At 46.7% G+C, this 15,166-nt stretch overlaps 1 protein-coding gene across 1 annotated transcript; it reads right to left on the bottom strand.

Moving 5' to 3' along the window:
- Nucleotides 1-694: 694 nt before the first annotated feature.
- DOK2 (docking protein 2) lies at nt 695-14,731 on the bottom strand. Its single transcript, XM_081868484.1, has 5 exons — nt 14,191-14,731; nt 12,119-12,400; nt 8,742-8,856; nt 4,219-4,397; nt 695-1,679 (listed from the first exon to the last, which is right to left on the bottom strand). Exons 1-5 carry the CDS (start codon nt 14,251-14,253, stop codon nt 858-860), a joined length of 1,461 nt encoding a protein of 486 aa, XP_081724610.1. The 5' UTR covers nt 14,254-14,731; the 3' UTR covers nt 695-857.
- Nucleotides 14,732-15,166: the final 435 nt, after the last annotated feature.

Below are 15,166 nucleotides of genomic sequence, written 5' to 3'. Positions count from 1 at the left end.
TAATTTAGATATTCCCACCTTCCTACCCAGAATTCCCGATATTTCTATACCAATCTGTTTCCAAAATTCATTAACTAACGGACAATCCCACCACATATGACTGTACGATCCTATCACTCCACATTTCCTCCAACAATTCTTACTTCCAGATTTTGTAATATGATATAACCTTACAGGTGCATAATACCATTTTTGTACCAACTTCAACCCCTGTTCCTGGATTATCCTAGAGGTCGCAACAAAGGGTCAGCATACTTCCCCTATAAACATGCTGTATTTTTTGCTCTGTAAGACACACCAGACCATAAGACGCACCTAGTTTTTGGAAGAGGAAAACAAGAAAAAAATATTCTGAATCACAGAAGCCAGGACAGCTGCGCAGCGATCCCGCTTGCTGTCCTGGCTTATGGGATAGCCGCGCACAGCCTCTCCCGGGCAGCGGGATGAAGGCTCCCCTTGCCCAGGAGAGGCTGCGTGCGGCTAAGTCTCCCCCAAGAGCCGCACTCCCTTTAAAAAGCGTGCAGAGTGTGTGTGCGGCTCCTGGGGGCTTTTCCCTGAGGAGGGAGAAGGGCAGCCCTTCTCCCCAAAGAGCCGCACACATGCTCTGTGAGGCTCTTTAAAGAGCGCGCTGAGCAGAGCCTCCCGTCTGCATTCACTCCACACCCATTTCCCGTTACTTTTTAGGAGTGGGGAAAGTGAGTCTTATAGAGCGAAAAATACGGTGCTTGAGCTCTGAGAGGAGGTCAGGCAGGGAGGCTGCACCCTGGCTCATCTCCCACAACAAATGAAACAAAGTGATCCTCTCATTTCCCATCCACCCCCTTCCTTCCTTCCTTCATTCCATCCACCCTCTCCTTTCATTGTGCATTTTTCTTGTTCTTGAGGCTCAAGATCACCTGATCATATGCACTTTCTCCAAGCCCATTTTGATCTTGCACGGGGGCATACGCTGCCGCCATCTTAGGCACAGAGTAGTCATCCAAGCTTGGGTTGTAGGGGTATTCGTGACCGATAGGGTCCTCAGGAGTGGCCTGCACCTTCCAGGCGTCCCCTGTGAACTCTTGGGGCTCATCGTACACCAGGTGGGCCAGACCCTCTGGGTCATCATAGATGTGGTGCAGTCCCAGAGAGGCAGGGGACAGGCCCAACCCTCTGGTCCTGGCATGCAAGACTGCTGCCCCCGGTGGCTCCTCGGCGCTAGGCAGGGGAAAACAGCTGCCACCTGAGCTTCCCAATGACTTGGAGATGGCATCAAATGGCTCCGAGTACTCAGACATTGATTCCTGCTGGGGTTCTCGCCTGGGGTGGGCATCAGACCCCTCCATGTAGGGGCAGTTAGTGCTGGAGAGAGGGCAACTGGCCGTGGGCTTGACTAACCTGCCCCTCGCTGGTCTTCCTTGCCAGGTGGACTCAAAGGAGAGGGATTTGCTGCTTGCAGTACGGAATGACTGCCCTTCTACCAGCACGTTGGCTTTCCATCCCTGGGCACCTTCGACAGGCTTGACTGGACTGGCGGCGCCGGCAAGAAGGGTGGCACCTGAAGATGCACTGGTGGAGTTCCTCTGAGCATTGATGGCACCTTCAATGACCTGGATGATCTCGCTGCCCTGCTTGGTGGCAAATTCAAAGCTGCCTTCTCCAGAGGCACATCTCCGCCCAGCTTCAAAGGAGAAAATGGCCTAGGAGAAGAAACACAAGGTCTCCTGGGGTCAGTCTGTAGGGAGGGACAAGTGGACCAGCAGCTTGAAATGCTCCTCTCTACTGGGCAAAGTCAGGTGAGGCCCATCAAGGTGACCAGAGAGTCAATGGGACCAGGTGAAAACGATGTATAGATGGTACTTAACCCCTGTAAAACTAGCTGTTGAATAAATGTTGAAGTATACATTTATTAAGAAACCAGAAGCCTTTCTACTTGGAATAATAGGTTTGGAATTGCCCAAAAAAGATGTTAGATTGTTTTTGTATGCCACAACTGCAGCTAGAATTTTGCTGGCCAAAAACTGGAAACTACAAGAAGTACCAACCGTGGAGGAATGGCAGATGAAGATGATGGATTTTTGGGAGCTAGCCAACCTGACCAGAAGAGTCCATGACCAGGAGGAGGAGGAGCACCAAGAGGAGTGGAAGAAATTCAAAGACTATTTAGCTAAATATGTTAAGATAATATAAATAGAATTACTTGCGAGTACCAGACAGGCCTAGGATTTGAAAATGTGGTGTGTAAAACACTATGTTAAAGTTAAAAATGAAAAGAAAGAAAGATGTTAATTGACCGAGTAAATTTTATGTGAAAATAGTTTTGGAAAACTGTTACAATGATTTATATGGAAACTCAGCCAGGGGGATTTGAGGAAGTCACCTAACAATGTTAACAAAAGTGGAACTACTATAATCAGGTTAAATGTTTTTTGGTTTGCTTGATTGATTTTTGGTTTTCTTTTTTCTGTTTGTTATAAATTTGGAAAACTAATAAAAAATGGGGGAGGGAGTCAATGGGACCAGGAGGCTGGGAGCTGGGAGCTCCCATAACAATTCTCCATCTTCTAAGAACATAGGAAGAGCCTGCTGGATCAGGCCAGGGAACCATCTCACAGTGGTCAACCAGATGCCTCTATTGGGAAACCAACAAGCAGGATTTACGCCCAAGAACCACACCACCTGTGGCTTCTGGCAACTAGTATTCATCAACATTGCTGCCTCCAATTGTGGAGGCAGAACGGAGCCACCATGGCTGGTAGCCATTGATAGCCCTCTCCTCCATGAATTTGTCCAATCCTCTTTAAAAGCTATGCAAGTTGGTGGCCCTCACTGCTTCCCGTGGGGTTTAAAATGCTCCTCTCTGCTAGGGAAAAGCCAGGTGAGACTTAGGACCGTCAAGGTTGGGTGGCAGATACGATGTAGGACCAGGAAACTGTGAGATGGGAGTTCCCATCACAGTCCTCCATCTTAACATCTGGTTCAGCGCCAAGACATCACCCTAAAGAACTCAAACACAGAATTGTAGAGCTGGAAGAGGCCCAACGGGTCATCTAATCCAAACCCCTGCAATACAATACTTACTTCTTCTGCATGGTTCCTTCCCTGGGATTTGGGAAGAGAAAAACTCAGGGCATCCTGCAGGAGGCAGAGTGGAGGGGGGCAGGAAAGCCCCACCCAGCTGACACAAAACTTCCTCCAAAGACAGGAAATGTTTCTGCAAAATCATGTGTGATGGCCTGGGATTCGGACTCGGATGCTGAACCTGAGGGATCCCAGCCTGCACAGTATTCCCCGCCTCCAGAACCAGCTGAGCCGGGGCTGGGGCCTGAGCCTGAAGGGTCCTCACCTGTGCTGGGTCCTCAGGTGCAGACATCAGCTGAGTCTGCTCCGGCTCCTGAGGTGATGGAGGACCCATTGCCTGCAGGTGCTCCACTCTCAGCCCCGTCAGAGGAAGCTGAGGTTGCCTCTGGGTCTGGTAACCCTCCAGCCTCTCCTGAGCTGCAGAGGCTCAGAGCAGAGAGCCGGAGGAAAGTAAGTTCCCGCAGGAGGAGTGCTCGCCTCCAGGATAGGAGAGGGGAGTCACCTGTGGGCCGGGGCCGCCCTATGCCTCGGGGCAGATAAAAACCAGCCAGCCCCAGTCCCAGGTTGCGGGAGCAACATTGTTGGTTGCTAGTTCCTGCCTGAACCCTGTCCTGCTTTTCTGCCTGAGCTCCTGACCTGCCCTGGCTCCCTGCTTGCTTGCCTGTCCCTGACTTCACCAGACTCCCTGCCCTACACCCAGCTTCAGCTACTACGGACTGCCTCCACGTTGCACCTTTGAACTCAGACCGGACTTGGACCTTGCCTCTCGGGTAACCTACGGGACCAGCACATCATGATTCCCCCACTACCACCCATTTCACAGACTTGGCTCCTATCTCAGCTCCCTCCTCCGCTTCCCCAGGGGCGTAGCATCTCCTACTGCCGCCCGAGGCGGGAGCACACTGTCAGTGGAAAAGCAGGTGAGCAGGACATCCCTCTCCCCTCCTAAACAACCAGGAAGGGGCAGCAAGGAGGCAGGCAATGGAAACACATCTGGAAAGGAGGCACATCTGGGAGGCATGGTCAGTGGAAAGGAGGCAATACCAGGCCACTGGCAACTTCCTATCCACACCACGAAGTCTGCTTAGGAACAGCAACTGTCTGGCATTGCACACCTGAAATGTGCTGTGCCAGAGACAAACACCCCACAGCCATTACCTTGTCATGACCGAATCTCCGCAGGAACTTGTACGGCCAGGTGTAGATCACTTCCCCCGCTTGCTTGTCACGCAGTTCCAAGGCATCCGCTTTGGCACAGAGAAAGAACATGCCCCAGATCTGACAGCGCTCAGAGGCCTCTGTTGCCCTCACGGCCACGGGAAACTGCCTCTCAGCAGCTGGAAGGGAACATAAGAACTTAAAAAGATCCTGGCTGCAGTATCTTTTAAAAAAAAATAATAATATTTATTCAAAATTTTAAAGGTTACAAAAAGAAAAAAGAGAAAAAAAGAAAAATAAAAAAGACAGAAAAAATACAATCAATTAAAAATAAAAAAGAACAAATCGAACCTTTACATAGCTTTCTTTCCTTTACTTATTTCCTTGACCTCCTCACACCTCCCATTTTTGTATTCTAATTCAAATTGTTATTTCAGCAAATCCTTCCAACCTTGTTTTTATCTTAATAATTTGTCTTAATATACTATAATTTTACGTTCTCTCTTTCACCAATTCATTTTTACTTAATCCTTTATGTCATTTCTGCCAAAACCACATAATTTTCTTTTTCCAACATCTTTCTAACAATCCTTAATTTTACAGTATTTTTGAAGATAAGCTTTAAATTTTTTCCAATATTCTTCCACTGACTCTTCTCCTTGGTCCCGGATTCTGCCAGTCATCTCAGCCAGTTCCATATATTCCATCACCTTCGTCTGCCATTCTTCCCGGGTGGGTAGATCTTGTGTTTTACAATACTTTGCAACTGGCTGCAGTATCAGGCCAGTGGCCCATCTAGTCCAGCATCCTATTCTTACGGTGGCCAACCAGATGCCCTAATGCAGGCAAAGGCAAACTCGGCCCTCCAGATGTTTTGAGACTACAATTCCCATCATTTCTGACCACTGGTCCTGTTAGCTAGGGGTGGTGGGAGTTGTAGTCCGAAAACATCTGGAGGGCTGAGTTTGCCTATGACTGCCCTAATGGGACACATGCAACTGGTTTTCAGAAGCACGATTTCATAGCCATAGTGGCAAGTGGCCCCCATTCTTTTCCTGTGGCAGCAGCGGGTGCCTTCTCTGTGCTCCTTTTCAGCGCCTGCTAAAAACTTTTTTGTTTAGAGAAGCCAGCCCAGACTGACTACAGTATTCTGCTGTATGTTTTAGTTAAATGCTGAGTTTATCTTCTGAATGTTTTAAAGAGGGTTTTTAAAAAAAAAATATTGTGTTATTCTCATTGCAAACCTGCTTTGAAAAGTTTTCTCTGTCTTTTTACAATCGAGCGGTGCATAAATTGAATGAAATAAAATGGCATTTTGTGTCATCGCAGGCTTCTTTCCAATGTCCTGCCCCCAGCCCACTTTCTCAGGTGCAGGTTCCGCCCAAGGACACTGAAAGTGTTGTCAACAACAATTGGCCTTATTCCCTTATGGGGTACACAAGAGCCCTTATAGAGTCCTTTGTAGGTTCTCCATCGGTAGGAGAAAATAACAGAAGCCAACCAGAGAATATTAAGAAGCAAAGCAGCTAGTAAGCCTGATTGTTATTAAAGCTGTTGCAACAGGGTGCTCCTCCACACATAGGAGGGGCTGGAGGGACCCAGGACAAAGGTGTGCCCGCCCTTATATAGACTTTTGGAATTGCCCGCCCTCAAACTCCAGACCATCCCCAGAAACATCATACATACATCACAGAAGGAGGCGATCTAAAACAGAATCCTGAGTGTGTTGTTTATCTCCTGCCTGGCAGGTTACCTGCTTGCATTATCTGGGTTTTGGCCACTCTTTTGTTATTAAAGGTAAAGGTAAAGGGACCCCTGACAATTAGGTCCAGTCATGACCGACTCTGGGGTTGCGGCGCTCATCTCGCTTTATTGGCCGAGGGAGCTGGCGTACAGCTTCCGGGTCATGTGGCCAGCATGACTAAGCCACTTCTGGCGAACCAGAGCAGCGCACAGAAACACCGTTTACCTTCCCACCGGAGTGGTACCTATTTCTCTACTTGCACTTTGACGTGCTTTTGAACTGCTAGGTGGGCAGGAGCAGGGACCGAGCAATGGGAGCTCACACCGTCGCTGGGATTCGAACCTTATAACTACTTAATTTCTGAATCCAGGTCACAGGTCTCAGGCTCACCCTATTCACACCTTAAATGTGCCCTTAAAGCAGAATCTGTGAGCACAGAGAGAATGGGGAGGTTTTTTTCAGTTCTTCCCTGCTTGCAGAGAAACATTTGGTCAGTTTGGGAGAGTCAAAATGGTTTCAGGACTGTCTTCCTGTACTGTTTCAGACATGTCGTTTATGTATTTATGTACGTGTTTGCCTTGTACATTTAATTTATATATTTGAGGCCTTAAATTCTTATAACAAGGACAAGTGGGGGGAGGGAGGAGGACAGGAAATGGGGAAGGGACGATAGGTGCCTGGGGAGCATCAGGCAGCCATATCAGTGAGAGCCCTGCACGGCCCGCAAAACCACAGTCAGGAAGAGGGCGAGCAAGAGCTAAGGCGGAGGCAGATTTTCCATGACGCCGCCTCGGCCAGAGTGAGCACTTTACATGCCAGTTCTTGGAAGACAGGCTCCACTGTGGTGCACACTGCATGCCCGTTGTTGTTGTTGTTTAGTCATTTAGCCGTGTCCAACTCTTTGTGACCCCCTGGACCAGAGCACGCCAGGCACTTCTGTCTTCCACCGCCTCCCACAGTTTGGTCAAACTCATGCTGGTAGCTTCGACAACACTGTCCCACCATCTCGTCCTCCATCATCCCCTTCTCCTTGTGCCCTCCATCTTTCCCAACATCAGGGTCTTCTCCAGGGAGTCTTCTCTTCTCATGAGGTGGCCAAAGTCTTGGAGCCTCAGCTTCAGGATCTGTCCTTCCAGTGAGCACTCAGGGCTGATTTCCTTCAGAATGGAGAGGTTTGATCTTCTTGCAGTCCATGGGACTCTCAAGGGTCTCCTCCAGCACCAGAATTCAAAAGCATCAATTCTTCGACGATCAGCCTTCTTTATGGTCCAGCTCTCACTTCCATACATCACTAGCATGCATGCCTAGCCCCCCACCTTTGAGCACAGAGCCCCAAGGAGAACAGAACATCGTCTTGGTTCAAATGCTGGAGCTCTAAGAGTAGTGTTGGGCAGCTGGAGATGTAGAGCTGATCCTTTCGGTTTTTCCCCCGACACAGAATCATGAAATTGTAGAAGTGGAAAGGACCACCCCCCAAAGGGCCATGTAATCCAACCTCCTGCAATGCAGGAATCTCAACTAAACATAAATCTGCTTGCAAGTGTTGTAAACAATTTGTTTACAAGGCCTCTCCTCCTCCCATAGGGGAGGGGTTGTGAGCGGGAGCAGCTTCCTGCAGGGGCAGGGAGGCGTGCTCAGTTCCCTGCTCCTGATTGCTTCTGCTGCCGCGGCCAAGACTTCCAGCCAACCAATAGGGCCAGCTGGTGGGTGGGGCTAGCCGCATTTAAACAGCCACGGCAGCACTCAGCTCCCAGTCCGTTCCTGCTTTCTTCGGATCTCCCGCCCTCCCTCCCTCTTAGGTCAGCTTCTTCTTTTGTGTATTGACCTTGCTATGGACTTTGGTTGGTTGCCTTGGTTGCCCAAGGGGCCTGGTAGGACTTTTTTATCCATTTGGCAAATTGGCACCAGCCTCTTGGTTTTTCTGCCTACCTGGAAGCAATTCGTCACAACTTTCTGGCATTGGAATATGTGTGCTGTGCTGGAGGATTGGGTGTGCGCCATCATCTACCCCTCCTCTTTGGGGTATACCGTTAAAGGAATCCGGCGGTCGTGGATCCTGTCCGATGCTCTGCTGGTGGCTAGGGCCATGGCACGACCCCCGGTGATGTCATGGGGGAGCTTCCAGTTGTATTTGCATCAACAAGCTCCTCCCATTGGTCCAGTATACCTGAAGGAGCGTCTCCACCCCCATCATTCAGCCCGGACACTGAGGTCCAGCGCCGAGGGCCTTCTGGAGGTTCCCTCATTGCGAGAAGTGAGGTTACAGGGAACCAGACAGAGGGCCTTCTCGGTAGTGGCACCCATCCTGTGGAACGCCCTCCCCTCAGATGTGAAGGAAATAAGCAGCTATCTTCTCTTTAAAAGACATCTGAAGGCAGCCCTGTTTAGGGAAGCTTTTAATACTTAATGCTGTATTGTTTTTAATACTCGATTGGAAGCTACCCAGAGTGGCTGGGGAAACTCAGCCAGATAGGCAGAGTATAAATAATAAATTATTATTATTATTATTAACCCTGATATGACTCCCGGCTGTTCGGGGTGGAGTCTGGTATTGCTGTTTCATCCAGTGCCTAAGCCAATACTACTCACATGCTGTAACCAATAAAAGTTGTGGCCTAATTTTGCCCATTAACCTAAAATAATGTGTCTTTGTGTCTTATTATACTCCTATGCAGGTGGCGGGTTCTCGACTGACAACACAAGCACCGTCTCTCGATGGTGGCAGCCCCTTCCTCTTTGCTCCCTGCCCAACTCGGGGTCTCCTGCTCTCCCCTCCTACCTTTGCAGGTGGTGCTATACAGGGAATTCTCTGCCATGGAGAGAGCAGTGGGAGATGTGGCCTTGCCCTTCAGGAGTTCCTTCTCCAGCATCACTTTCCAGTCTTCAGTGCTTCTCTAAAACCCAGAGAAAACATATTGTTACCAGAAAACTGTGGGGTGTGTGGTTTCTACAGCCCAGCTCCCTATTAAGGGAATCAAGGGTCCCCCAAGTTCCACATCAGAGGAACCTCAGAGAAGCATCAGCTGGAAACCAGAAGCCTTTCTGTTAGGAATTACAGGAAGAGAAATTAACAAAAGTGATTATAAACTTTTTCAATATGCAGTGACGGCGGCTAGAATCCTAATGGCCCAAAAATGGAAACAAGAGGAACTGCCGACATTGGAAGAGTAGAGGATGAAACTGATGGACTTTGTGGAACTAGATAAAATGACTGGGAAAATTAGATACCAGAAAGATCATAAGTTTACTCAGGACTGGAGAAAGTTTACGATATATGTGGAAAATATTTGTGACGAACAGACAACGCTAGTTGGATTTAAGGAAGCTTTGTGATGAGAAAGGGTATTGTAAAGACAAAAAGAGATGTAAAGACATTATAAACCAGCAATATATTATAAAGGAAATGCGGAATAAACATTAAAATATGAGGATTGGGGGGGGGGAGCTGGTGGAAGTCAAAAAATTTGTAAATTGGAAAATATGGTTGTATTTGAACAAATTTGTAAAAGAAAATTTTGTCAAAAAATTTAATAAAAAAAAGAGAGAAGCATCAGCTGAGACAGGATCCTGTGAAAGCAAGGCAGATCTTTATTTTCCTGTTGCAACAAAAGTCTCCTCAACACCGAAGGTAGGAGGCGAGGACACTGGGGTCACAGAAAGAGGCAGAGAGGCATTCTACAACAGAAATTTGAGGAAGTGGCTTGTCTCCTGTCTGTCAAGATATCTGATGATGTTTTTTGCTGATGGCCCTGTCTTGATCAGTCTGGGCCATCCTTTTGAAATGGTAAATATCCCGAATCCTTTCACAAATTCACACCTATTGATACAAAGGAGATGCTGTTGACTGGTCTGCTCTGCTTAACAGATACTGGCCAGGCCGGTTTTGCAGAGGGGTAAGCCCCTACATTCCAAACAGTTAGTTGTTTTTCACTTGTAAATCCTGTAAATAAACAATCTAGAAAGGCGTTTTCCTGCTACCAAAGAGAAATATTTGAGGTGAGAGTCCAAATGGCTCTGGGATTGCTCTCCTGCACCATTTGAAATTATGGCTGATGTACCTATGTGTGTGCACCCACCCTGTGTCTATATGAACATTTATTTTACTGTTTCGACACCTTAGAATTAGAAGGGTGTGTGCATGCTTTGGTTGTTTCTCACATATCAATACAAATATAAGAAGAGCCCTCTGCTGGATGGGGCCAAAGGGGGCCCATCTAGTCTGGCCTCCTGTCCTCATGGTGACCAAGCCGATGCCTCGCAGCGGTTCTCAACCTGTGGGTCCCCAGATGTTGTTGGACTACAACTCCCATCATCCCTGAGCTCTGGCCTTGCTAGCTAGGGATGATGGGAGTTGTAGTCCAACAACATCTGGGCACCCACAGGTTGAGAACTGCTGTGCTTCAAAGGGAATCCCAGAAGTAGGATATGAACACAACAGCCCTCTCCCCTCCTGCAGTTTCCAGCAGCTGGTGTCCAGACGCATTGCTGCCTCCAACTGTGGAGGGCAAAGCACAGCCCCCATAGCTAGGAGCCATCCATATTATTATAAGAATTCTAAGGTCTCAAATATAAAATAAATATTCTTAAATGCACACATATCTACAGTAAATATATGAACTAAGTGTCTCAATTAGTAAGGGAGAGCAATCCTATAGCCATTTTGATTCTCCCAATGACCTCAAATATTCCTCTGCAGTGAGGGAGGCAAATGGGGAAAGCCTTCCCATTCTCTTTTTGCTTGCAAATCCTGTCTTTAGGGCGTATCTGTGTCTGAATAGGGTGAGCCTGTGACCTGGACTCAGGAACTAAAGTATTCACCATCACAAAAGAATGGCCAGGCTGCCCTGGTAAAGCAATCAGCGACCATTATCAGGTATCCTGCCAGACAGGATTTCTGCTGTAGACCACCTCCTTCTGTGATATATGTATGATGTTTTGTGGGGTGGTCTTGGGCAATTTCAAAAGTCTATATAAGGGCTTGGGCACCATTGTTCAGGGTTCTCCCTCTTGTGTGGGGTGAGCGGGGACCCTGTTGCAACAGTTTAATAAAGTTCAAGCTTACTAGCCGCTTTGCCTCTCAATATACTCTGCTTGGCCTCTGTTATTTTCTCCTACCGATAGGGCTCTATACGGGTTCTTGGATACCCCATAACAGAAAAGGAGCAGTTTTTTCTTTTAAAAATAGCCTCTTCCGTGAATTTGTTTAATCCTCTGTTAAAGCCATCTCTGGTTTCCAGTCAGAATTATCAACAAGTGTTTTCCCTATTTTCCCAAACATAATGTCACAATGTATGGTTGCGTAAGTTTTGTTTAAATCCGTTCTCCAGAGCTTTTGCTTTAGTTTAAACAAAACTCGATACATTCCCTAGTTCATCTTGCTTTCTTCTTACTCTTGCAAAAATACACAACCCTCCCTGCAATCTTTCCCTTTAACTGACTAACTTTGTTCTTTATGACATTGTCTGTTGCTGTACACCTGTATTGAAGCTACTGCATGGAACTGTACTAAAAGCTGGTAAGATAAAGGTAAAGGGACCCCTGACCATTAGGTCCAGTCATGGCCGACTCTGGGGTTGCGGTGCTCACCTCACTTTATTAGCCGAGGGAGCCGGCATACAGCTTCTGGGTCATGTGGCCAGCATGACTAAGCCGCTTCTGGTTAACCAGAGCAGCGCATGGAAATGCCGTTTACCTTCCTGCCGGAGTGGTACCTATTTATCTACTTGCACTTTGACATGCTTTCGAACTGCTAGGTGGGCAGGAGCTGAGACCGAGCAACGGGAGCTCACCCCGTCACGGGGATTCGAACCGCCGACCTTCTGATCAGCAAGTCTTAGGCTCTGTGGTTTAACCCGCAGTGCCACCCATGTCCCTAAAAGCTGGTAGATTTTTAAAATTAATAAAAACTGTGCTCTAATGAAGAAGAAAAAAAAGCCAACTCTGGTTGGGGGTCATCATCACTGCCTCCTGAAACAAGGCGTTCCACAGTTTAACTATGTGTGAAGAAGGACTTTCATTTCGTCAGTCCTCTGACAGACCCTGGGCCAGTAAAAGGCAGTTTCTAAACTGCCACACACACGCGATGATGAGGTGCAGCTTTCCACACCTCCCTCTGCATGAGAGATGACCTGTACTACCGAGTGCCATTTTCCTCACAGTGAAAGCATGCTTGCACAGCTCCAGGATCCAGGCCTCCGCCTCGGCCCTCTCAGCAGCCAGCAGGTAGCATTTCTCGGTGGTCTCCAGGAAGAAAGGCGCTGTCTCCTTGGGGCTGCCGGTTTCTCCACCTGCCTCAGCCACCTGAACACAGTCCTCCAACTTGATGAGCCGTCGGCTGCTCTCCGCTTTCTTGGCTTTCTCCGCCGACTCCAGGAGCTCAAGGCGGGCCGGGGCACAGGCACTTCCCCTGTACAGGACAGCCCAGAACTTCCGCCATTTCTGAGGGGGAGGAAAAACGTACATGAAGATTTTTTGTTTCTCTAGTCATAAAAAAACCTTTCTATACTGCAAAAGCAGAGACATCACCTTGCCGACAAAGGTCTGTATAGTTAAAGTTATGGTTTTCCCAGTAGTGATGTATGGAAGTGAGAGCTGGACCATCAAGAAGGCTGATTGCCGAAGAATTGATGCTTTTGCCTCGCAAGATGAAATTAATCCGTTCCGTGAGGCTCTCCGTATAGCGGTTTTTTCGTCTTGCGAAGCAAGCCCATTGACAGCTTAGCGGATTAGCGCTATTAGCGGTTTAGCAGCTTTTAGTGGATCAGCTGATAAGTGGCTTAGCGGCTTAGGAAAAGGGAAATTCGTTTTGCGAAGCGCCTCCAAAACGGAAAACCCTTTCGTCTAGCAGGTTTTCCGTCTTGCGAGGCGTTCGTCTTGCGGGGCACCACTGTACTTTGAGAAAATACATATTTTGTTATGTGCAAATGGCTTTAGATACCTATTAGGTCCATAAATTACCATATAAGCATATATTCAACACAAAAAACAGCGACAATTTGTTGTTGACAAAGGACAGCTGGATATATAAAGGGCCCCATTACCTTCAATAGCTTAGAGCCTCATCTAATCTAAATCTGGCCCTGACTGGTGGCAATGAATGACCACAACTCTCAGAATTGGCATAAGAAATGAAATAATGCTCTTTCTCTCTCTCTATATATATATATTCACACTCTGCCCTTTAGATATTTTTAGTTTATAATGTATCTATTCAAGAAGGTCAATTTGCCAAACCCTTGAACACCAGCAATCCAAATTCTTAAGATGAAAGGCCTCATAGAGTTTGTCAATTCAGCCCTGAGCTGCTGTTAGGAGAGATGAGAAATCAGTTCTTTGCTTTTCAAATCCTGTTCGGTTTCCATAGACAGGTTCAACAGAGCCAGGTGCAAAGATGGAACAATAATCTCTCGAACTCAAAGAAAGGCTCTGCTAAAGAGAAATCATTAATACATGAAACATTAATTTTTTTAAAAAAATTCCTATCTAAAATGTGTAACCTTTTGCTAGATTTGGACATGATTGACGTGAAAGTGAAAGTGACAATGATTAAATGGGCACCAGACTTCGGCCACACAATGTATTTAGAACAAAGGGAGAAACTTTGGCAGGTAGCCTGTAGTACAATAAAAGAAAATTCCATCAAAATCTTCTACAGGTGGTATTTAACACCAGTCAAATTAGCAAACATCTATAAATTGAAATCCAACCTCTGTTGGAAATGCAACAAGGAAGCTGGTACAACACTGCATATGTGGTGGAGCTGCACCCCGATTAAGTACTTCTGGGGAGAAATACGTGAGGAGTTGAAAAAAATACTTAACATCCCATTAACGAAAAAACCAGAGGCTTACCTACTGGGCCTTTTAGGAAAAGAAACACCAAAATCGAAAAAAAGGATTTTCTTATATGCGACCACCACAGCCAGGATTGCAATAGCATCTGAATGGAAAGCTAAAGAACTACCTACCAAGGAGGAATGGATTCTCAAATTAAATGAATATTTAAAATTGGCTAAATTAACAGCATCCATACGACAGCAATCAAATCAAAAACTAAAAAATGAATGGCAATGCTTTGATGATTATATGACAAAATATTGCTCTTAAAAAGACATGCTAATATGCTCAGATGAAGAATGTAAATGCATCAAAACAATAAATTGTTTGGGTATCAAAGAGATCTTTGCGAACACCTTGTTCCAACATTCAGCGAGGAGAAGCCAGTCTCACCTTCCCAAAGGTCTGGTGCTGGAGGAAGTAGAGCAAGCCTTTCTTCACCACTGTCTCTTCCATAGTCAAGGAGGAGCAGCGGCAGCAGCAGGTGGGGACTCACAACATCTCCTTGGTCCCACTCCTGGCCTCTCTGTGGGTGCACTGCACGCTCAACACTGCTCAACAAGGCTCTGTTTTCCTTCCTCCACCACCCTTTCTCTCTCTCTCTTTCTAAAAAGCGTTTTTACGTCAGCTTCCTGTGGTTGCGGTCTCATCAAGAAGGACAGAAGCTGAAGACACAGATCACTGTGCCATATGTACACAGAGAAAAGTATTTCTCCCTCTCACTCAGCGGCAGAACTCCTAGACACCCAATGAAGCTGAAGGTTGTAAAATTCAAGGCAGGTAGAAGGTAGTACGTCGTCATGCAGTGCATGCATGTGGCTTAGGGCTTTTGTATTTACAGGGCCACCTCTCCTGGTATGCCCCACAGAGGACCTTAAGGTCCATGAATAACCATAGTTTAGAGGTCCCGGGCCCTAAGGAAGTCAGACTATCCTCCACCAGGGCCAGGGCTTTTTCTTTTTCTTTCTTTTAAATAATTTTTATTAGCTGGCCAATCACATCAAATTAAATCACATCTCATAAATTACAAATTACAAAGCCAAATTTTTAAATTTTGTTGGGGGAACCCATACTTCAAGATCCAAAGGGGGATTCAGATCATCTTCTTATTACTGCGTTAATGTCCAAATCAGTCCCAATCAGTCCAAACAAAGTTCATAATTCTATCCAGTCTTATCTTGGTGTTTCCACATCATATCTTGTTCATATAATTTATCTTTTTCCTTTACAATCTCTTCTGTTAGTCTCCTTAAGCCGATAGCAAGTATAATAATCCTGTGTGGATTTCCCGTTCCTCCACTAAGTCCAGATGGTTTCCATATATCTCCTTCGTAGATAACATCACTCTTTCCATCGTAAATTTTGGCAT

Source organism: Podarcis erhardii (assembly GCF_964252035.2).
Source record: "Podarcis erhardii genome assembly, chromosome: 7".
Classification (NCBI taxonomy): Eukaryota; Metazoa; Chordata; class Lepidosauria; order Squamata; family Lacertidae; genus Podarcis; species Podarcis erhardii.
Note: the sequence above shows the minus strand (reverse complement) of the source record. Positions and strands in the feature narration are given on the sequence as shown.